Below are 24,019 nucleotides of genomic sequence, written 5' to 3' on the forward strand. Positions count from 1 at the left end.
AAAGATAAATTGAGCAAATCGGCTATTTCAGAGGTGTGTATGTAACTGGTAGGCCTTCGCATTAATCAGAAGCCAGAAAGTAGCTCTCAGTTTCAAAAAGGTTGGTGACCCCTGCCTTATTTCTTTATTTTTTTTACATTTTTGAAATTCTTTTGTGGTTTGCACAGTTTTAATTTATTGCTCCTTTTGTTCTTATTTGCACCTTTATTGTTCCTATCGTTCTTATTTGCATCTCCATTTGCTTTTTGCACCACCCCCCATACTGTTTTTTCTCTGCACTATTGTAAAACATCCATCCATCTCATACATGCTATAACCTGTGCATATACAACACCTATGCATATGTATTTTTATTTTATTTCCACTGTGACACGCACATATATATATTTATCTACTGTGCAATAGAGCAAATACTGTACTTAACAACCATGTGCATTTTTGCCTTAATCCTTGTGCAATTGTTCAATATTTCTAATTACTTTCCATTTGCAATATATTTTTATAGTCTTTTGGATAAAATGTACATATATATATAGTCAACTTCTTTTTCTGTATTTTTTTATTTTTTTTTGTTTTTGCTATTACTACTGATGCTGCTTTTAACACCAATTTTCCCCAGCTGGTGATTAATAAAATTGACCTTATCTTAACTTCTTATTTGGTTAATGCAGTGTGATGACTGGATTTATTAGTCAACCAAATGTACACATCAGCAGTCAGTTTGGCAGATTTGTTAGAATAGACTGAGTGCCTGATTAAAATGTTTTTAAAAATCTTCCTTCTCACCAAAGGCCATCTAGCGCTGTATACAGCATTGCAACTGTGAAGTTTTTAATCAAAGAGATGTGATTTGTGGACATGTGAATTGTACAGAAACTGTACAGAAACTGTTGGGTTGACAGTCAGAAGGCTGTTGGGTCAAAGGGAGGGAATCTGCCCAAAGACTGCTTGACAGAAAAGGAAGATTCTATCAGATTTGTAGGGAGCAGTTCTAATCCCCGGAATATAAACTCTACATGAAGTTCTCTAACAATAGCTCGCTCCATCTTCACTGTGGAGTCCTGATGATACACGAGCCGGACAGCAGGCGGCGCCATGTTCCTTTCACATTCGTCCGTTTTCTGCCTTTGACACCAGCGACGTATCGCTTTTATTCTGAAAGACTGGACCGGAAGTATTATTGTTGTTGTTGAAACAGTGGCTAGCACAGCTAGCAGAAGTCAACACGGTAATAGAGTTGAAATGACAGAGTAACAAATGCCTGCCGTTTCTGACATCAGTCTCACGGTGAGTTTTTCAGCTTTCTTTCTGGGGAATAGATTCAGTCTGATGTTCGATTCTTCAGGTCTTTTATTACTAACGTCACTATCGCAGCCGAACTTTGCGCTTAAACTCGTTCACGCTGAAACAGCCACTGCGCCTGCTCCGTGGGGCTGACTGGCGCTGTGTGTTAGCTAAGCTAAGGTTAGCTGTCAGGTAGTTAGCGCTGGTGTCATTATTGTGCTGAATGATTTGCGCCAGCAGAACTACCATTACAACAGAAATAAACGTGTGGTGTTGTTGTTGCTGCTCTGTCAGTTAGCACGTCTGTGTTGGGTCACCTGGGTCAGTCAAACCGGCTAATAAACTGACTCATAGCCTCTTAGCTAAAGCTAAACTATAACTGAAGTGCAGCTGAGGTCAGGAGCTTCGTACCTGTCTGTTTTCACTACATGTTATAATTCTGTCTGTCTGTCTGATAACTGAAGATACTCCAACCAGCCTGTATTGATCACTTGGACTGATTACTGATGGTGGTGATCAGTTTTTGTAGTGATCACTGAATGCTTTAATCTGTTATCTGTCTTCCAGCAGATGGAGAGACGGCGTCCATCTGAAGAGGACATTTGTCCTCTGAAGTCCAAATGTTTGAGGACAGGTGGAGAGACCACCGTCTTCAGGCTGGATAGGAAATCACTGACAGCATTCACACCTCTCACAGGAAGTTCCAGTGAGGGCAGACAGGAAGAGGAGAGCACACCTGTGTCAGGTACCTAGGTTGTACATATAGTTTGGTTGAATTCACCCGTCCATGTGTTTGTAAATAGTCCAGGTGCAAACAGACGAGGGAGGTGGACCCAGGTGAAGGCAATGTGTTGTTTGTCTTCTGCTCAGGTAGGGGGCTAATGGGGGACAAGGGGGTCACCATGGAGACCAGCGAGTCCAGTGACGATGAACTGGGTCGACTGGACATTGACCTGGACAGGAAGTCCAAACAGCACAACCTGACGTCCAGCAACGTGCGCGCCATCCTGCACGTGAGTGTCTCTCTCACACACACACACACACACACACACAGTTAGAACATGTTACATAAAATGTGTTGCATCCTGTTTTCATAAATATCTTCTACTTCAATGTACACTGTTACTGTTACTGTTTCAGTCCCTGTGCAAGTCTTTTCAATATTTCTCAGGTACTTTCCTTTGACAATTTATTCCCTGTAGTCTTTTGTATAAAATGAACATATATATATATATATATATATATAGTCTACTTCTTATTTTGTATTTTCTATTGCCTTTGCTATTTGCTATTTTTATTGATGCTGCCTGTAACATCAAATTTCCCAGCTGGGGTGTAATAAAGTTGATCTTATCTTATTATTATCAACACATATATAACATGATTATTACGCACATCTTACGTATAATGTCACCTGTGTGTTCGTGTGCAATCACTGTGTACATGTAAAGAACATGTTCATCACACTACACATGCTGTGTTTAACATGTTTTTGTGTCCCATGTCAGGAGGTGATTACCCATGAGCATGTGGTGGCCATGATGAAAGCTGCCATCAGAGACACTCAGGACCTGCCCATGTTTGTGAGTGTCCATGCCGACTTTGTCCTACAGCTGCAGGAAGCTGGCTTTCTTCACAATTTGAACTACTTCAGTTTCTGTTGTCTGTTAAGGAAACTTCCTAAAAACAATCTGATTTTAGTTTAATATTTACACTTGAATATTGTGTACATGGCAATGTTAGGAGATTTAAAATAGCTTAACAAAAAGGAATCCAACTAAAACAACGGCATAATTCAACAAAGTGGTGGAGGACATTATTTTATTTGTTGATGTTTTAAAAGAAGTTTATGTTGAAGTAATATACAGGTAGTACATCTCTCCTTGTATTGGTTTTCTCTCTTATGGATATAATGTGGAAAAATAGATATTGAAGTGGTTCGAACCTGTGTGTTTTTTCTATAGAGAATATTCAAACGTCAGTTTTGTCTAGCTCGACTTCACATTGTGATGAAACAGGAACGACAGGTGCTGAATGAGAAACAGTGTTACTGATGGTTTCCAACAGTATTTTGGGATTATGTCGACTTTGTGATCCAAGGTTGGAAAAGTATGAAAGTATGTGGCCCTGCCATCCTGAAACATGTTCTTAAAATCAGTTTAAAGTAGTTTTAGAGACTGAAGGTGAACCTCTGAGAGACAAATTTAATGGACTTAATGGTGCGTTGGACAACATTCACACTTCCAAGAAGTTGTCTGTTGCTGTCCATTGTATTATTATGGTCTGTGTGAGGGAGGTTATCACTCTGTCTGTCAGCCTGTCTCTCTGTGTTTGAACCTCCAGTCTGTTTTCCATCAGGAGCCAAAGATGACCCGGTCCAGACTGAAGCAGGCCTTCCAGCAGGGACAGGTGAACTCAACACACAGCTGTCTCTGATAGATCAAAACAGCTCTGTTTAAAGTGACTGACTGCGTCTGTCTGTCTGGTTACAGCCACTTAACTGGAGTCTGTCAGCGGTGAACACAGCCACAGTCAAGGTAATCAGTGTTATCCAGTCTGCAGGATGAGTCCTCTCTCTTTCTCTCTGCTGCTGTTTGTCTGAGATGAGATGGGAAACATACATTTACACTGACAAACCAGGTAGAAAATGTTAGTACAATAAGTCAAGTTAAATTAAATTAAGAAAGGTGTCAATATCAATTGTGTGTGTGTGTGTGTGTGTGTGTGTGTGGTAAAAAACAAATAAGAATATAAAAATTAAGATGTTGAAGTTAGAATATGTAAACAAATAAGTGAGACACATATTTACCTTTTTGTGTTGCTGTGTATGTACACATGTATGTGTATATGTACAATATGTGTGTATGTATATGCAGTATATTTGTATGTATGTGCAGTAAATGTGTGTATGTATATGCAGTATGTGTATGTATGTGCAGTATGTGTGTATATATGTGCAGTCGCTCAGTGAAGAGTCACAGGTGCTTTACGCTGCTTCTCATTGGTCGACACTCACAGAACGTGCTGCTGTGTTCGCTCTCTGCCGTATTTCAGCTGCAGATATGGAAGTTTTTTGTCACTGTTTCTGTTTTCAGAGTCTTTTTGGCTGTTTGTAATCTGAAAAGCTGGCAGGAAACAAAGTGCAGCTGGGTTTCCATCTCGTTTTGTGGCAGTGACTGCAGTGTGTCGTCTGTCGGAGGCCGTGTTTGTCTGTGGTGGCCACGCTTGGTGGTCTAGCTGTGCCCATCGAGTCTGCGCAGAGTCAAAGATCTGTCTCTCTTTCTGACTGTCTGTCTATCCTGCAGCCTCCTCAGTTTGTTGATATTGATCTAGAGGAGGATGAAGACTCATCAGATGAAGAGTATTGTCCTGAGGAGGAGGAGGAGGAGGAGGAAGACACGGCTGAAGAGGTGAGTGATTGTTTGACCTTTGACCCTTTTCCTTCAGTACCTGTCCAGAACCATCACTTTAGGTAGTGCTGCAATCTCAGACCTTATTTTCATTCTTATTATCAAAAGAAAACTTGTTGTTTATTTATTTGTTTGTTTGTTTGTTTGTTGGCTGTGGCAGCCAATCACAAACCGTCACCAGCAGGGACACGTTTACGAGTGTTTCACATGATATACAATGATTGGGGGCCATATTTTGATACTGCACTGGTTCTGAAATTTAAAATGGTTTTGGTAGCTTTGTTTTGTCATGAGTCTGCAGCTGAGGAGGAGAACGAAAACTTTTTATAATCCAGAACCGACACTGTGTGTGTGTGTGTGCGTGTGTGTGCGTGTGTGTGTGTGTGCGTGTGTGCGTGTGTGCGTGTGTGTGTGTGCGTGTGTGTGTGTGCGTGTGTGTGTGTGCGTGTGTGTGTGTGCGTGTGTGTGTGTGCGTGCGTGCACGCGCAGACCTTCCTCAGTGATGCAGACAGCTTGGCTTCGCTGGCATCGCCCCCCAGAATGCATCGGGGCTCTCAGCCCACACTCTCAGCAGACCAGAGATCTGATGAACCCCTACAGGTACCCTGACCTCACTCCTTCATAATAAAAGTAAAAATAAGAAATAATAAGGATGAAAGAATAAAGAGAATGTACAACATAACATGGAAAAACACTGAATAACTGATAAAGTTAAAAACAGAAGTGCAGCAGTGTGAGGCAAAGCACACACTCTTCAGGCCTGTATCAGCTGAAGAGATCAGTTTTTAGCTTTCTTTTTGAAAATATTCAGTGAGCTGCTTCTCTGATATCTTAAAGAATGTTTGGCTGCATCCCTGATTTTCTTTCAGCTGCTGGAAACCTCCAATAAACCAGCAGCAGGTGATCTCAGTGTTCTGGAAGGCAAGTAATAAACGAGGCCGTTAGCACTGTTGTCCTAGTCCGTTCAGGACTTTGTCTACAAGGAGGAGGAGCTTACCATCAGTCCTGAATGTTACAGTAAACCAGTGCAGAGCAGCTAAAACTGGACTAATGTGCCCCCTCCTCTTGGTTCTGGTTAGTAGCCGAGCTGCGTGCGAGTTTTGAATGAGCTGAAGTCTCTCAGTGGTTTTGTTTTGGGGGTCAGTAAATAATGTGTTATAGTAATCGAGCCGGCTTGAAATAAAGGCAGGAATCAGTTCTTCTGAATCTTTTTTATTTAGAAATGGTTGTTAGTTAGCTGTGTTTCTAAGGTGAAAACAGTGTCAGAAGTTTTTGACACCTTCTTGAAGTGGGACTTCAAAACTTCATATTGAAACAGAAATAAAACAAAGAAACAGTTTATCTTGAAAACCTCCTCCCCCATCGTCAAAGCACAAACCGAAAAATGACAGAGTCAGCAAAACTGGACAGGCAAAACGCTGCACTTCTGAAACGCTCTTGTTGGCTTATGAGGCTGTACAGCGCAAATTTCCCTGCTTAGACCTGACCACGGGCAGCACGACAACATTTACCAAGTGCACCCAAGGGACTGTCATGTCACTAGACATGTGGTCTAGTGGTGTGTGTCCAGTGGTCAGGTGACAAACAGGTTGCTGTAAGTGTTGAATTCTATCACTGCAGGTTGTAGATATTTATGTTAGTGTCATGTCGGACAATTCAGGTTTCTACTGTATTTATATGATGTGTTTGAAACTAGCCCACACTTTACCACAGTTGTAGAGTTTCTTCATTAGCTTCTCCTCCGGTTTATTAGCAACCTTCATATTCCTGCTGTGATTATTATTTCAAGTAAAATGACTTGTAGTAAGATAGGCTAAACGTTTTCCTTGTTATAAAACCCTTTCGGCTGTAAACGGCGGCCATACAACACGTGCTATAGACTAGGTGTGTCAAACCTTTTCCATAAAGGGCCGTGTGGCTGCAGGTATCGTTCCAACCAAGGAGGAGCTCGCCAGGCTGATCTCTGTCCTCAGCTGATAATTAAGTGATCTCTTGATTGGTTGGAACAAAAACCTGCAGATCTGTTATGGAATAGGTTTGACTAGCCTGCTGTAGACCATAGTCGCGATCAGGAGAGCCCTCTGAGGACATTTGCTGCTGGACTGTTATCAACCACAGCTGTTTATTTCAGCAATTTCTTTACACAGTTTGTACTAATTCTATAATTTTGCTACTTATGTTCCTATAGAGAACCACAACTTGACAACATCACTATTTGTTCCTGGCTGTTTATCCCGTGGGACTGTTTGGAGTGTTTGGACCTGAACCCACCAGCACTCTAAGATTCGTATATATTTTACAAAAACCATGTTGCAGCGGGAACCGACACAGCTGAGCCTGGTGGAGTCCAGCTGTTACAGGTACTCTGACCTAATAGCGCTACAGATACCCTAACCTGTGACCTCTGACCTGTTTTTTAGAGATCTCCAACACACCTGAGGGAACAGGTGATGGCCTCCCCCTGCACTACTCAGCATCTCCTCACTGCTCCTGAGTCTTCCTTCCTGGAGAGACTGAATGCTGTGGAAGAGGAGCTGGACTGCAGCCCTGCCTACACCTATAACCAGGTAAACCCCCCCACCACCCCCCACCCAGCGCTGTCCCTCGTCTATGTGTCTGTCTGATTTACTATCCGTCTCTCTGTACCTGTCTGCCTGTCTCCCTTTTCAGTGTCTGGACAGAAAAGCCGATGATGATGATGATGGTGCTGGTGAAGAAGGTTCCGGCTGTTTGGCGTACCGCACGCGCTCCAAACTTCGTCTTGTTAACGTTCCTCTGGGTCAGTTGGAGGCGGAGCTTCTGGCCCCCGACATTACAGCTGACATGTATGAGCAGACTGCCGCCCAGCAGGAGGAGGACCGTAATTGGACAAGGTGGCTGCAGGGGCTCATGGCCCCCGACAACGAAGGTCAGACTTCAGGCTGACAGCAGCGCCGTGAAAATATAAATATATATTATTATATTATATATAAAAAGACTCTTTCTTTCAGCTTTTCCCTGTAGAGCTGGTCTTACTGTTCTGCTAGTTTCATGTTCACGTGATAATGATTGAGATTTATTCCTCCAATTGGAAATAGTGTTTTCTTTCTAAAACAGTTCATCTGATCAGATTCAGATCAAACTGATTGATTGTCAAAGGTCGAGTCATATTTCCTTCCAGCTGTGGTTTTATCCACACTGTGCTGATTGTTCATTCTTCAGCAGAAACACTGAGACTGAAAGCAGGTCTACAGCACTGATGTTCACTAAAAGCTGCTGATGTCAGCTGTTTTTGTTGTTGTTTACATCACCTGTTTGTTTTCTCAGAGGAAGCCGATGATGATGACGATCCAGAGTACAACTTCCTGGATGACCTGGATGAACCAGACCTGGAGGACTACAGGACAGACCGGGGCGTCCAGATCACGAGTAGGTGTTGTTGTTTGGGCGACGGTTGAGGACCTCGGACTTCTTCTCGTCCTCCCCTCAGTGTTAAAATCCTGCTTTTTCTTTCAGAGAAGGAAGTGAATGAGCTGCTGGACGAGCTCTTTGATACAGTGAGTTGAGTTGATTTCTACCAGCTGTTTTTACTCTCGATTTCTAATTACTCTGGTCTTCAGGGAGGATCTTTACTGACTGTTTTATTGTTTACCTGGCTGTTGTTTACCAGCCACACAGTTGATGTAGTTCTGTGTAGAAATCACACCCCCATCCATCTCTAATAAGAACTGTGTCAGGAGAATCACCTTCAGGGACTTTTCCTACGTTCTGATCAGACACCAAGCTCTCAGGTTTTTAAGTGAGTATGTTGAGCCTGAGCTTCATGATGATGCCAGACCAGATGACACAGGTGTGAAAGGGCCCTGAGAAATTCAACAATTCAAAATCTTGTTTCATTGCAAGTACTTTTACTCTCAACACAGCCTTTTTAAGTATTGATTAAAACTTCATCACACACCACAAAAACATCTTTTTGTGTTTGCTCTCAGACTCAGAAACCATCGTTTTGAAATCTTCATCAGTAAAGTTATCTCATGTCTCCTGATGAGTCTGAACTCAAACTAGTCTGCAGTCTGCATGGTGCTTCTGGCTCCTTGGTTCAGGACTGCTGGTCTCATGTGACACTGCCATCTGTTCACTGTGCAGCTCCAGGAGGAGGAACAGGAGGAGGAGGCACCGTCACAGACTGGACCCAAATTCAACATCCCCCAGACTCTGCGGTAACCCTGCACAGTGTGTGTTCACACCTCCAGCACCCACAAAACAGCAGCAGAGCGGGTGGTCACAACCTCCTCTAAAGAACGAGTTCCACCTCTACGACTGAAACACAAAACTGAGTAAATTTATCAAAACAGAATCTACAACAATAAGAATATATGAAAAGAACTAACATAAACCCATTTTAACTCATGGTAGCCATTCTAGTGTCCCCTTACTGTGGATTGGCCATCACACAAACATGCTGCCATTGGACCAGCACTACCCCCTTTACCAGATCCAGTCCTCCACCTGTCAATCAGGGATCCAGATAAACTATTTAATAATGAGAAACTACTGCAAAGATGCTGATGAATTAACAAGTAAATAATCATATGACCAGCTGACAGATTCTGATCTCGTATGGTATCGTATTGTCAGTGGCAAAAGAAACCACTTGTAGTGGACGCTCATTGAGGGCACAATCGCTTTACATTGCATCGCCTTTCGTGGCTGCCAGCTGTAACAGGTTCGGGTTAGACATCAACACAAACACGTCTATATCTACACAAATACACACCTACACAAACATGTCTAAAAAAGTGAACAGTGCGTCCTGGTCCTGAACAGTGAAGCCAATGTAGAGGTGCCTTAAATCTGCATTCTTTTTATTGGCCGGTCATTACCGTGACATGTCGTCGGGTTCTCAGTTATATCCTATCAGGATAGAGGCGTAGCTATGCATATCCTCCCCAGCTCCACCCTCTCATCCAAATATAGTCACTTCTGGGTCCAAAAAACAAAATGGCGATGACCATAATGCCAAACTGGAGGCTTCAAAACAGTCCATGAACCAGCGGGTTTACCATAGATTACATAATGTACACAACCACAAAGCCTGTTAGGACTCAGCTGTGCTGCTGTTGCTCTGATGGGTGGGGGGAGATCCCAACAGAGCTTCGTACTGGACAGGCAGTTCTGTTTGTGTTAAAGCAGCTGTGTCACTTTCTGTCTGTAGTTTTGAGGCGCCGTTAGCTGGCATGTTAACAGAGCGACGACGGACGGTCAGAAAACAGTACGAAGCTCTGCAGCAGAGGAGAGCCCTGCAGGACACGACCAACCATCACCGAGAAAACATAAACCTGAAGGAAACCCCCAGCCCGCTACCCAACACCGTCGCTTCCGTCTTAGTGCTGCCGAGCCAGGTGTGCCCAGCCCTCCGCCTGGACTACGCCCAGAAAATGCAGCTACAACAGCAGATACAGCAGGTACGAGAGAAAAGCCCGCCTCAGACTGAACAATCACTCGGTCTGACATCACCCCCGCCTCAGTGGATTTCTGTTCCAGGATGTCATGTAGGGACATCTTCATCACATGTTCTAACAAGATATTGGTCTCCTAGTGTCTTCAAGTGCTTTGTATAATATGTTCTAGTGTTTTCTATGTTGTCCTCCAGTGTTACGTTTAGTGTCCTCTGGTGCTTCATGTAGTGTCCTCTGGTGCTTCATGTAGTGTCTTCTGGTGCTTCATGTAGTGTCCTCTGGTGCTTCATGTAGTGTCCTCTGGTGCTTCATGTAGTGTCCTCTGGTGCTTCATGTAGTGTTCTGTGGTGCTTCATGTAGTGTCCTCTGGTGCTTCATGTAGTGTCTTCTGGTGCTTCATGTAGTGTCCTCTGGTGCTTCATGTAGTGTCCTCTGGTGCTTCATGTAGTGTCCTCTGGTGCTTCATGTAGTGTTCTGTGGTGGTCCAGCAGGATGAGATTCAGCTCTTCCCAGTCTGAGGTCATCATACTCTGTTGTAAAACAGTGGATCCCTTTAGGCTGGACTGAGTCAGTGCCCCAAGTGAAGGTCTAAGTGCTGGGCTTGCTTGTGGTTCTAGTCCAGTTGCCTTTGCGAGCACTTAGAAGTACCGTGACCTGGATGAATGAGAACCTTCAAAAACAAGTAATGGGTTCTTCAGCAGTGACAGTCTCAACAGGCAGACTGGTGCAGAGTTAGCAGTGAGTCATCCCTCTATGTTCCAGTCCTCAGCTGTGGGTCTGGTCTCTGGGTAGTGACTGAAACAATGAGATGGTGGTTCTAAGTGGCTGAAATGAGTTTCCTCGGCAGGGTGTCTGTGCTCAGCCTCAGAGACAGGACGAGTAGCTCAGAGGAGAACCGCTGCTCCCTCGTGTTAAAAATCTGATCACAGATATTTCATATCTGCATTTGTATTTCTACGTCTTTGATCGGGTCCTCTTCATGTCCAGCCTCAACAACATTCTGCTTTTTTCTTCAGATTTTCAGACCAATACAACAAACTGCAGATTTTCCAGGTGTAGGTCACCTGTGACACTGTGACTGAGAAGTTTCTGTCTTTCAGCACGTGCAGCTGCTGACTCAAGTTCACCTGCTCTGTCGCCGTGTGGAAGCCTTGAACCATGAAGTCTGCATCACTAAACACTACCTGGTCAGTCGGTAAATAGAAACACAAAGGCTACGCTGTCAGTCGGAGAACAACATCACAGACACCAGCTGGTCAGTCAGTTAACGACAATGCATACGAATCTCTTCTTCCTCCAGGAAGAGCTGCAGCAGTTCGCCCGCCGTCAGGAGGAGGTTTTTCTCCCCAGCAGCTTCAGAGTGTGTAACCTGCAGGGGGCTCTGGATCTCCTGCAGGAGATGGAGAAGAGAACAGAGCCCCCTCCTGCTCCCGCTGCTCCTGCTGCTCCCAGACGCTGGCTTCCCGAGATGACTCCTGCAACTAACAGTAAGGAGGGAAAACTCTTATTCTGTGAACGGGTTCAATGTCCCATCAGACAGAAGTGTTCGTGTCTCTCATCAAGTTTGGTCAAACGAACACACACACACACACATAATCTCAACAAACACACATCTAGACAAACACACACATCTCGACAGACATTACATCCACACAAACACACACAAATTATCTACACACACAACATACACAAGACACACACAATCCATATAAACACATAATCTACCCCACAACAAACGCACACATAATGTACAGAAACTTACAATCTGTGTGACCACACTCATCGTCTACACAAACACATGTTCTACACAAACACATGTTCTACACAAACACACGTGTGTGCACGTTGAGACAGCGATGTCGGTCCTCCTGTCGGGACGGTGCAGCAGAGAAGTGCTGTGACTGTTTGGGTTGGGAGGAAGAGAAATGGCCTCTGCTGCTGCTTCTTCACACAGAACACAAGAAGAGGAAACCAGCTAAGGGGAGACAACCTCTACAAAACACACAAAAAAACCTCTCCAAACACTGCCGGGACAGCTCGCTGTGATGAGACAGAACTTCTATCTCTGATCATGATTCTGGTTCCGTTTAGGCCACGCCTTCCCTCTCTTACCTGCCGACACTGCCTGGCTGTTCGCCACCAGACCAGTCTTTCTTTACCCAGAGCTACTTCCTGTCTGCAGCCTGGACCACACCCGATACCACCGGAGTGTTTACACCCCAGGAGAGGATGGGTATATATCCACTAATACATAATAAACACATACAGGGGCCTCAGTATGGGAACAGCAAGGCTGTTTTTTGTTTTTGCTGTAACTAAAGACCTTAAATGAAACAAGAGATCACAATGTCAGCTTTCATTTCCTGATATTTACATGTATTATATTTTTCACAGTTTTAGCACCTTTTGTTTCAGTTCAGTAGAGTCGTTGGAGTCACCTGAGGCCAGGTGTAAACTACAGTTGTTGGGCCAACTGTGAATTCATTTCAGTTCAGTTTTATTTATATAGCGCCAAATCACTACTGAAGCTGTCTCAGGACACTTTCCATATCAAGCAGGTACAGACCAAACTTACTGCAGAGACCAACAATTTCAATCTCCTGAAACAAAAGGTACTATGTTCTGAAAATGTGAAACATACAGTACATACAGTGCAGTACATATAGTATATGCATGTAAATACAGTGACCTGAATGGTTATTCAGACCCTGGCCCTGACCCTTCAGTTTGGCTGAGACATTAACACACACACACCCACAGTGACTGAAACAGGACAGGTCCATGTTGGAGGAGTAACTGAGTGTCGAATGTAGCATGATTATGTTGTTAACCCAACCTTTCTATTGAATTAAAGTGGAAATGTAGGGTTAGGGTTAGATGACAACAGGACACCCATTCTTTCCCCAGCCTGTATTTGTGGCTGGCCTTTATTTGTTCGTGGGGACCACTGGCCATTATTTGTAACCCACACACACATACATACATACACACCACAGAGTGTTTAGACTGCAGGAGAGGACAGGTCAATATAAACTAATACACACAGATGTTACGACTCTTGGCTGAATGCAGTGTTAGAGTCCAGTATCTAGTTCATATAAGGCTCACTCTGCCAGTAATATTTCCCATGATGCCTCAGTGCAGGCAGACATTAATAATCTCCCATGATGCCTTTGTGCAGTTTGATCATTTTGGGTCTGAAGCACTTTGAGGGGACGCTCCAGCCGGATCAGCTGATCTGCTCCTACCTCCTTTGCAAGACTCGATGGAACTTCAGGAAACACATTCGAGAGATGAGTGGACCAAGAGCACCACGCGACAATGTCATCAAGGTGACCTCACTGTGACATCATCTCACACACTGACATCATCAGAAATCTCTGACAGAAACATCTCTGTAGTTCTGCAGGTAAAGGCTGCTCAGGTGAAGATAAACTGACTTTTCCTGTTTTCAGAGGTTCCTGATCGAGCGAATTGTCCCCACGCTGCCACTCGCTTGCAGCAGAGTTCAGTCAGGAGACCAGCGCCCCCCAGTGGACAGAAACACCTCCAATATGCCAAACTGGCTCAAGGTCTGACAGATTAAACCAGGCCCACATTCACATCCAGATCTTTGTGAAGTCTGACACCTGTTCTGTGTTTATCATCAGTTGGTTTTTTATTGATTATTTTTATGATGGTAATTACATTACTATTGTTGTTTTCTTCAGAGTGATGATGACATCACTTGATACCACAGTGACAGTTCAGTACCTGTTGTCACCAGCACCTAACCAAGTTCTCATACATTCATCAAGTTCAGGGGTCGGCAACCTTTACCAGTCAAAGAGCCATTTGGCCCGTTTCACACAGTAAAGAGAACACTGGGAGCCACAAACCCTTTTCACGTGTAAAATGGAAAAACACTGCATATAACGTTGTTTGCCTTTATGCTGTATAAACAAACCGTAACGTGTTGCATTTATGAAATCAATGAGCAACTGCAGAGAAATGAAATGACATTTCTGCATGCAGAATTCTCAGACACTCAGAATTTAAGACATTGGGTTGAAGCTTCTTTCAAGTAAAATACTCAAACGTCTATTTGAGTCCTTCTTGTATTTATGAAAAAAATTCTCCACCGGCAGCAAACCAAAAATACCGTCCACTCTCTGCGTGCCGACATCCTTTTACTGTCGCATGCAGCCAGCTGTCAACCTGAATAATAAAAGGACTATTTCACTGAACATTGAAAAAAATATGAATATGTGCTAAATAATAGGCAATTAAAATATTAATCAAACGTGGTTAATGTGATTTCTGCCCCTGAACCTCACACAGGATCATAAACTGCCATCTGTGAGCGTGCACGATAAGATAAAATGCATTTTAATTAAATGCTCATTAATTATTTTCAAGAGCCGCATCAGAGGGATGAAAGAGCCGCATGCGGCTCCGGAGCCGCCGGTTGCCGACCCCTGATCTAGTTTATTAAAATCCAGTTTGAAGTTATTTTAGTGGGACGTTCCCATGATGCTCCATGCATAGTAACAGTTGTTGTCACAGTGGAGTATTTGCTAAAGCCATTTACAGACATGGAATCAGTACCAACATGTGTTCATGTTTCTAATAATAATAGAATTATTATTATTATCATGTTTCTGTCACGTTAAAATGTGTTTGGGGTCTGATAGTCAATAATGGTTCAGTCTTTATTCAGACAGCAGCAGTTGTGACCCTGGTTCTCTGATGGTTCTCACCTGCAGAACAGTCAGCTGATCATCCAGAAGACCCGACTAATCTCCACCTGCTACCCCCCCTCCCTCCCCCCAGGCTGCACCCTTAGGCTCCACCCGTACTGGCTCAACAAGTCTCGCCCCCCACCCCCCCCTCGCAAACGCCTCATCACCTTAGCCCACAATGCATCTCTGCTTCCACTTGCCAAAGCCCCCGCAGACAAACAGGTGGAAAGACAGGTAGACTCGTTAGGAGAGAGACAGATGGTGAGACAGGCAAAGAGGCTACCAAACAGACGGGTAAAGGGACAGGTAGACATGCAGCCAATCAGCTACCTGTCCCTCCCCTCTGCAGGTGTCACCTTACTGTCTGACTCCCCTAGCTGTTTTAGGAATATGTACAGTCATACAGTCCCCACTCCCTCCGTCTGTACTGACATCATCCAGTCCTGTCTTCCTATTGGTCAGAGGACGCCGCACAGCATTACTAGGCAACAAGACCGTGGCCCTGTCCCCTTTCTCCTCCCCCTCCCCGCCCTGACCAACTCTGAGTCTGCAGATCCCATAACGTCTTGCTCAGCTGCCACTGTGAAGCCAGGGTACTTCCTCCTCCAGATGATGTGGACACCAGCAGCTCCACCCACAGCTCCCCCCACCGTCACCTCCCAGCATGCTCTAGGGAAACAGATCAACAGACTGGAGGAGGTGAAGACGCAGGTGGAGGTGATGAAGAGGGGAGAGGGGGAGGAGATGGAGAGAAGGAAACAGGTAGAGGAGGAGAGTTTAGCTTCACCGTCGACACTAAGTCCTCTGTCGTCCTGTGCAGGAGAGAAGGAGGAAGGGGAGAGCTGGACCGTTGTGGGGGTGGTCAGTTTGAATGGAGGAGAAAACACTGGTGGAGAGGAGGAAGAGGGGAGAAGGGGTGGAGGGGCAGGAGGAGGTGGAGAGGAGGAAACAGGTGGAGGAGGAGAGGGGGAGCAGGGAGGCGATGGGGAAGAGGATGGACAGAGGGAGGACGGGGGAGGAGAGAGGGAGGAGGATGGAGAGAAGGATAAGGATGAAGATCAAGACCGGCAGGGCGAGGAAGAAGAGGAGGAGGACTTTGATGACCTCACACAGGATGAAGATGAGGAGGAAGTGATGTCATCAGCGTCAGAGGAGTCAGTGCTGTCTGTTCCAGAGTTACAGGTAAACAGGAAGTCCTTGTTCGTCAGTCAAATGACAACAAATCGAGGCCAACAGTGACGTTTTCTGACACTCGTCTGGTCAAGAATCCAGTGGCCTTGATTCAAATTCCACACACTCTGTAGGAGACCATGAAGCAGCTCATCTTTGACCTTTGACCTCTGTAGGAGACCCTGAAGCAGCTCATCTTTGACCTTTGACCTCTGTAGGAGACCATGAAGCAGCTCATCTTTGACCTCTGTAGGAGACCATGAAGCAGCTCATCTTTGACCTTTGACCTCTTTAGAAGACCTTGAAGCAGCTGACATGTTTGACCTTTGACCTCTTTAGAAGACCTTGAAGCAGCTGACCTTTGACCTCTGTAGGAGACTCTGAAGCAGTTGGCCTTTGACTTTTTCAGGAAACCATGAAGCAGCTGACATGGCTCGCGGCGGAGCGGCGGCTCTGTGCAGATGGAGATTCAGAGGAGGATCACTCTCCGACCTCCCCCTGCTCTCAGGAAGAGGAGGAAGAGGAGGAGGAGGAGGGGCCTAAAGGGGAGGAGTCAGGAGAAGGGAGGAGCAATAAGGAGGAAAGAGACGAGATGCCATCCGGAGAGGGGACCCCCAGAGGAGGAGGGAGATGTCCTGGACGAGGCAGAGGTCAGATCTGCTTCTGATGGATCTAGCATTTGAATACTTCTGATTTTATAGTTTCTCCTCTATCTCTGCAGGTCGAAGTAGACCTCTTCGTGGTTTGAGGAGGAGTCGTCAGGAGCGTCACAGTAAAGATGCTGCAAAACTGTTACTGCTGTATGATGAAAACATCTTGGACAATGACCCGCACAGAGAGAGCAAAGACGTAGCGTTCGCCCAGAGTTACCTCAACAGGGTGAGACGACAAAAAAACAGAACATGACTTTGACTTTACTGTGTGATACTTACATAGCTGTGAGGTGGAGCCACGTATCAAGGGTTAGTCCTCACCACATCAGCCTGGGTTCAGTTCCTGCCAAGCTACATGTGATCCTCTTTGTCTCTACTGCTTTTCCTGTCTGTCTCCACCTGTCATTACCATAATCAATTGATATAAGCCACAAGCAGTGATTCCAGGTACTCAACAGAAGGAAAGCCCCCCCCCCACTCCTGTTAGCAGGCAGAAACCTCAAGCAGAACCAGGTTCTGAGCATCATCTGCATAACAGTGAAAATTTATGGAATGTTTCCTGATTATGTTGCCTAGAAGAAGCATATAGAGAGGGAGAAGGATCGGTCCAAGCACAGAACCCTGTGGAACTCCGTGACTTGCTTTAGTGTACACAGAGGAGTCATCATTAACCTGTATGAACTGAAATCTGAAAAGTAGGATTTAAACCATCTTAATGCACTTCCCTTGATGCCAATGAGGTGTTCCAGTCTCTGTAATAGGATACCATGGTCAATGGTGTCAAATGCAGCACTAAGATCTAGTAAGACCAGTACAGAGACAACCAATGCTGTCTCTGTGCTATGATGTGCTCTAAATCCTGACTGGAAATCCTCAAATAAACTATTGTTTTGTAGAAAGTCGCACAGCTGACTAGAAACTGCTTTATTTTGTCTGTTTTAAGGACTAACCCTGATAGAAACTCTGAGAATTCTGATATAAATTCAGAAAAAGGACCAGGAGGAGGGTACACTATGACAAATAAAACTGTGATGTTTTCCAGGTTCGGCTTGAAAGATTTCAAATGAGTTATAACTGAGTTTAGGTTTAGGGTTGATTAATAAGCTTGAGTCAAAAGTGGCTGCAGCTCCAGCTCCTCTGCCGCTGCCTCGAGGAACATCAGTGTTAGTATGACTCAGCGGAGTAGCTTCATTCAGGCTAACATACCCATCATGAGACAGCCAGGCTTCAGTCAGACAAAATCAATCAATACTATGATCTGATATTAACTCATTTACTAATACAGTTTTAAAGGACAGAGACCTGATATTGAGGAGTCCACATTTGCAGTGGTGGCGTTCATTTGTATTAAGTTTTTATATGTAACCCCCCTCCTGTTAACTTTTGAGTGAATTTGTTTCCGAGCTGCTCCGTCCGAAGTGGGATGGATGGCTAATCAGACCAGGTCTTCCGCAGAAAGTCTGCCAATTATCAATGAAACCCACATTGTTTACTACACCAGCTCGGCAGTCTGCTGCTTATCCAAGTCCTGGTCATAGTGACAGCATCTGAGCAGTGTTGGTGCTGGGGGTCTCCTCCTCCACCACCTCAACTGACTCCTTGCATCATGAAGACATAGTGGTTCTCGTCAGAACACCTCCTATATCTTAGCGCCTCGCCCTGTCTCTGAGGCTTTTCAGGAAATCCTGACACAACCAACCTTTGACCACCTGAGGAGACCACGAGGCAGCTGACATGTTTGACCTTTGACCCCTTCAGGGAACATGAAACAGCTGACCTTTAAGCAGCTCTTTTTAAGAAGAGGCAGTTCTGTAGCAGGAGTAATCACAGCAGCTTCAGAGACATTAAAACAGTACCAGGTGAGGTAATGATGATGCAGATATCTGTACTTGACTGTTACTGTGTGTCTGTAGGTGCGTGAGGCGCTGCAGGACATACCTGGGCAGGTGGAGGCCTTCGTGTCTCTGCTGAATGAGTTCGAGCAGGCGGGAGAAGGACAGGAAGTGATCTTGTTGTTCAGGAAACTGCGCTGCATCCTTGGAGACCGGACGGACCTCCTTCGAGACTTTGCCGCCTTCCTGCACCCTGAGCAGGCATTGCAGTGTGGACTGGTGAGCAGAACAGGTGTATCATAGCAGGTGTACAACCTCACTTCCCAAAAAGTTGGGACGCTGTGTATCTAAAATACAAACAGACATAAATGATTTGCAAATCCTTTTCAACCTATGTTCAGTTGAAACCAGTGCAAAGACAAGATATTTAATGTTCATCTGAACACTGAGGCGGTTCAGGTGGTTCAGGAGGCTGTTTACCACTGTTACATCAGCTTCTCTTTAACAACACTCAGTGTTTGAGGATTGACGACACCGGTTGTTGAAGGTTTTGAATGTGACTGGCTAGTGAACTGGCTTAACTTGCATTTATAGATACATTAACAAACTGTGTTTACCGACCTGCCCTCACAGTGACAGAGAGTGAGGAAGAGGAGGAGGCATCTACGATCCTCCATAATGTGAGGTTGCTAAGGAATAAGGACAAACTGACTGCTAATAATGCTATTCACTAGTCAAGAGCCTCTTGTGTGATGGTATCTGTGCATGGTTTGGTAACTGACCACCAGTTAAACAGCCTGACATTCCAGCAGCATCGTTTAACATTTCACACATCACAAACCTTTTTGCACTACACTAAGATCCATTACATCTGTGCAACTTATCTTGTACAATACTATATATTTTTATACTGTGCAATAGCCCAACAACACTGTATTTTAGTGTATTTAGCATATTTGACTTGTGCAATTGAAAATCCACTGTGAAACTGAGCCATTCTTATCAAGGTAATACTTTTTATACCCTCGTATATACATCGTATGTACATCGCCTCTATAGTTGATTTTATTTTGTTTTTATTGTCTATTTGTTTTTTTTTTTCTTCCTCTCCTTTTTATTCTTGCTGAATTTTCCTGTTGCTGGATCAATAAAGCCTTATCATATCTTATCTTAACCTGACAGTACAGTCAGAGCCCCAAATCACCCGACATATACAGACAGCCATGAAGATCATGGAGATACAAGGTTCTCCTAGTCAGGCACCACCATAGCTGTCCTTCTTGTCATTGATCACTCTTATGTATTGTATTATTGAGGGCTATTTCTGTTGATGGTCAAGTGCAACTGATGGATCAATGTCATTGTTGTGCTTTGAGTTTATACAGCAGACACTTATTTTAATTTCATATTGCAAATCATTGCAACCTGTTTTATTTATATATTTTACACAGCCTCCCAGCTCTCACTGAATCATGTCTGTAGTCACAGTTGACTGGTTCAGCTGATAAAAATGTTTTTATGAATAAAACTTGTCTGACGGGTTCAGGTGTTCACAGACTGAACCGTTCATGTTACCTGTAAAGTCGGGGAACATCAGAAAGTGCTGGTGTTTTCATCATGAACATTCATATTTCTGTGTATTTCAGTTTAAGTTATTGCTCTAACTCTCTGTCCCGACTCTGCAGTTCGAGGAGCAGCAGGCGTTCGAACGCAGCCGTCGGTTCCTGCGACAGTTAGAGATCAGTTTTGGAGATAATCCGTCACATTATCAAAAGATCATCAAGGCTCTGCAGACCGGTCCAGATCTCAGTCCAACCAGCATCCACGAGGTACACCAGCTGACCCAGTTTAGCTATTATCAATAACAACTGAACAGAAACCAGTTAAACCAGTATCAGTAACAACCGGGGGTGACACAAAGGTGACAGGTGGATGCAGGTGTTGTAAAAGCGACAAAAAGTTCGTTGTTACTGTTTGTCATTGTTTAGCTGCAGCAGTAACACACAGGTCATGGAGGAGATGAAGATCATTAACTCACACCTCATTAACAGGTATTAAAAAGCAATCAGTGTAATAAAGGATCCGGTCTCCTTTTTGTGTTTACACTTCTTCAGTTCTGGAGAAGCTTCTTGTCCAGGTGCCTTTTGTAAAAACCTTAGAGCTAACGAGATGTCACTGATCAGCTTGTATGGTCACATGTTCGTTAACCATGAAGTTATATTATATTAAATGCTTTATTACTGTTGTACATCGAGGGTAAAATCAGCTGTTTCATGTGTTTCAGCTGAAAGCTCAGATGGGCATGCTGCTAAAAGGCCACAACCACCTACAAGCTGAATTTTGGGTATTCTTTGAAGAGCTACGGCCACCTCCAGCTCGACCGGGACAGTTTGAAGAAGCTCAATGGCTGGAGGACGGAGGGGGCGGGTCAGATGGTGGAGAGGGCATTGGCCAGGTGCCCAGAGGCAGAGCCACCAGTGGCTTCGAGGAAGTGACGCTGCCAGAGCTCGAAGAGGAAGAGGATGGGCATAAAATCCAACCAATGACGAGCCGGCGCCAGAGGAGGAAAATGGACGTTCACAGAAACTACAAGGTGTGAGAATACACAGCGATTATACATTTAGTTTTTGCTTGTGGACTTTTTCTCACACTGGTTACCTTCGTTTATACTTTCATTTGTTCTGATGCTGTTCAATATGTTTCCAGGACTGTGATTGGTCAGATAAAAACTACTTGATGTGTTTCCAGGACTGTGATTGGTCAGATAAAAACTACTTGATGTGTTTCCAGGACTGTGATTGGTCAGATAAAAACTACTTGATGTGTTTCCAGGACTGTGATTGGTCAGATAAAGACTGGCCTTGCCTCTGTCATGACGCAAAGATTCGCAGACATAGGAGGAAAGGGTGCTCTCGCTGCCACGGCAACAAGGTATGTCGTCCGTGTTTCATCAGGTGTGAAAGAGTTTCAGGTAGACAGGTTTACAATCACCTGACAAGCCCGACTCACCTGCTCCTTTCCCCCCAGCCCACAGGGGGTATGTCCAGAGCCATGAAGAGTCTGGACCCTCTGTACTCTCAGATAAGCTCCACTCATGATGAACCAAGTGACAAAGACTTGGACCTGAAGGGGGACGAAGACAGTCCACAACCAGGTATGTAATAGGATCGCCTGTCCAGGGTTTTAATTTACACAAATGCAACAAAAATATACCAGAAATAAAAATATACTAAGAAAATAAAATATACTAAGAAATATACTAAAAACTGCTGAATATACTAAAATGTATATAATGAAATGCAGCTGACAATTAGTGAAGTGTGTGTGTACTTAAATGTTCAGTACACAGAAGGTGCAGGTGGAGGTGGAGGTGTAAAGTGCGGTGTGCAGTGTTCACAGTACTCACAGTCTCTCACTCCAGTGGGGGGCTGCTGGGGGTGATAGCTCGAACAGCTCTGGGGAAGAAGCTGTCCCTCAGTCTGTTAGTGGGGGTGCGGATGTTCCTGTACAGTCTGTGGCCCGGATGGCTGGGGTCCGTGGCGATGGATCTCGCCCTCTTCCTGACCCGGCCTTCATATATAGAGTCTAGGTCAGGGAGGGGGCAGCCCACGATGCCTTGTGCAGTTTTTTTTTTGTACAGTTTTTGACGGTGTTGAAGGCTGAGCTAAAGTCTACAAATAGCATCCTGACGTAGGTGTTGGGCTGCTGCAGGGGGGTCAGGGCTGTGTGCAGGGTGATGGAGACAGCATCCTCTGTGGACCGATTCCCTCTGTAGGCGAACTGAAGGCTGTCTGGGTCTGAGGGGATGAAGTCTCTGATGTACCTGAGAATAATCCGCTCAAAGCACTTCATGATTACCGGGGTCAGTGCAACAGGCCGGTAGTCATTCAGGCAGGTGATGGATGTCTTCTTTGGTACCGGAATGATGGTGGAGGACTTGAGGCACTCAGGAACCGTAGACAGCTGCAGGGACAGGTTGAAGATGTCCAGGAACACTCCTGCTAGCTGGTCAGCGCATGTCCTCAAAGTCTTGCCTGACTTTGGGGCCTGGTGCTGCTCCTCCAGCCGGGGGAGGTGTGCAGCTTCTCTGCTGCCTGATGTGTCGAAGCGGGCAGAGAAGCTGTTTAAGGTGTCAGGCAGGGTGGGGTCGTGGCTGGCGGGCTGAGTGTTCGGCTTGTAGTCCGTCATGGTTCTGATGCCTCTCCACATGTTCTGGGGGTGTTTGTTCTTGAAGTGATCTTCAGTTTTCTCTTTGTACAATTACACTAATTTTACTAATATGTACGTATAACTTAATTGTTTCTGTTAACAGATCAAAGTGGTGCATCATGGGAAGGCTCGTTCCCTCTGACTGATGAGAAAGAGGAGGAGGAGTTGGATGATGAGGAGGAGGATGAAGATGAAGAGGAGAGGAAGAATAGTGAGAAGGAGCAGAGCCTGGCCGTAAAGAGGAGCAGGAGAGAGGAGGCACTGCGACCCCCCAGCACCTCCACTATTCCCTCTATCGCCCCTGTCGCCTCTTATATCACCTCCTCTACCTTGCCCTCTACAGCCTCCTCCAACCCCTCCGCCTCCTCCATGATCTCCCATACCTCTGTCGCTACCTCTTCTATCACTTCCTCCATCCTCACTTCTACCTCAGTTACCTCCTCTGTCTCCACCTCTCCCCCTGTCTGCACCTCCTCTATCACATCTGTCACCTTCTCCTCTACCACTGCCACTGTCTCCTCCATCATCTCCTCTTCCTCCATCTCTCCATCTGTCTGTACCTCCTCCTCTGCTTCCTCCACCCTCTCCTCCTCTGCTCCCTCTTCTCATCCACGGCCCAGTCCTCCTCCTGACCTCCCTGTCTGTGCCAAAAACATTTCTCTGACAGCGAGTGGAGAGAGAGTCATCCTCTGGACCAGGTAAACCTCCTCCCTGCTCCTCTCCCTTTAGAGACCAGCAGGAGTCCTGACTGTTTTTAGCCCGTTGTTGCTGTTTTTCAGGGAAGCAGATAGAGTCATTTTGACAACATGTCAGCAGGAGGGAGCCAATCAGAACACGTTTCAGGCTATCTCTACTTTGCTCGGCAACAAGACTCCCAGTGAGGTGATTGGTGAATTTGTCGTTCTCTATTAAAGGAGAAGAAAGTTTTGGATTTATCTGACTGTCAGGGCTGTAAACCGTCAGTAACCCTTCCTTGTATCTCCAGGTATCTCGTCGGTTTCGGGATTTGATGCGTTTGTTTCGGACGGCGGCTCGTCAGACCAGTTCTGAGGACGAGGCTCCCCCCACTGATCCAGCAGCAGGCAGTGAGGACAGAGACTGATATTAACCAATCAAAACCAAGAAGAGCTGCTGGTTCAGCGGTAGAAAAAAGTTTGATATTACCAGGACTTCCACTGTGGAAGCTAAATGTCACAGATATGTTCTGTACCGTAAATGTAAAAATGCAAATAAGAAAAATTCTGGTTACTTACTGTTTTTGAAAAAAAAGACTTTTTTTTAACAATAAAACCATTTTTTTGT

The 24,019-nt window shown here is 45.1% G+C and overlaps 1 protein-coding gene across 1 annotated transcript; it reads left to right on the forward strand.

Annotated features, from left to right (window-relative positions):
• The first annotated feature begins 1,195 nt into the window (after positions 1 to 1,195).
• On the forward strand, positions 1,196 to 24,019 carry gon4lb (gon-4 like b). The gene is made up of 31 exons (XM_041942229.1): positions 1,196 to 1,287; positions 1,852 to 2,029; positions 2,155 to 2,297; positions 2,793 to 2,867; positions 3,643 to 3,693; positions 3,777 to 3,821; positions 4,590 to 4,694; positions 5,184 to 5,294; positions 7,115 to 7,261; positions 7,365 to 7,602; positions 8,001 to 8,102; positions 8,190 to 8,230; positions 8,820 to 8,893; positions 9,889 to 10,138; positions 11,233 to 11,319; positions 11,433 to 11,619; positions 12,224 to 12,365; positions 13,314 to 13,464; positions 13,588 to 13,704; positions 14,878 to 15,756; positions 15,805 to 16,035; positions 16,433 to 16,673; positions 16,745 to 16,902; positions 18,590 to 18,787; positions 20,194 to 20,337; positions 20,793 to 21,101; positions 21,341 to 21,439; positions 21,536 to 21,662; positions 22,821 to 23,415; positions 23,497 to 23,599; positions 23,703 to 24,019. Exons 1-31 carry the CDS (start codon positions 1,258 to 1,260, stop codon positions 23,817 to 23,819), a joined length of 5,475 nt encoding a protein of 1,824 aa, XP_041798163.1. The 5' UTR covers positions 1,196 to 1,257; the 3' UTR covers positions 23,820 to 24,019.

The sequence above is a fragment of the Chelmon rostratus genome, chromosome 8 (assembly GCF_017976325.1).
Source record: "Chelmon rostratus isolate fCheRos1 chromosome 8, fCheRos1.pri, whole genome shotgun sequence".
In the NCBI taxonomy this organism is placed as follows: Eukaryota; Metazoa; Chordata; class Actinopteri; order Chaetodontiformes; family Chaetodontidae; genus Chelmon; species Chelmon rostratus.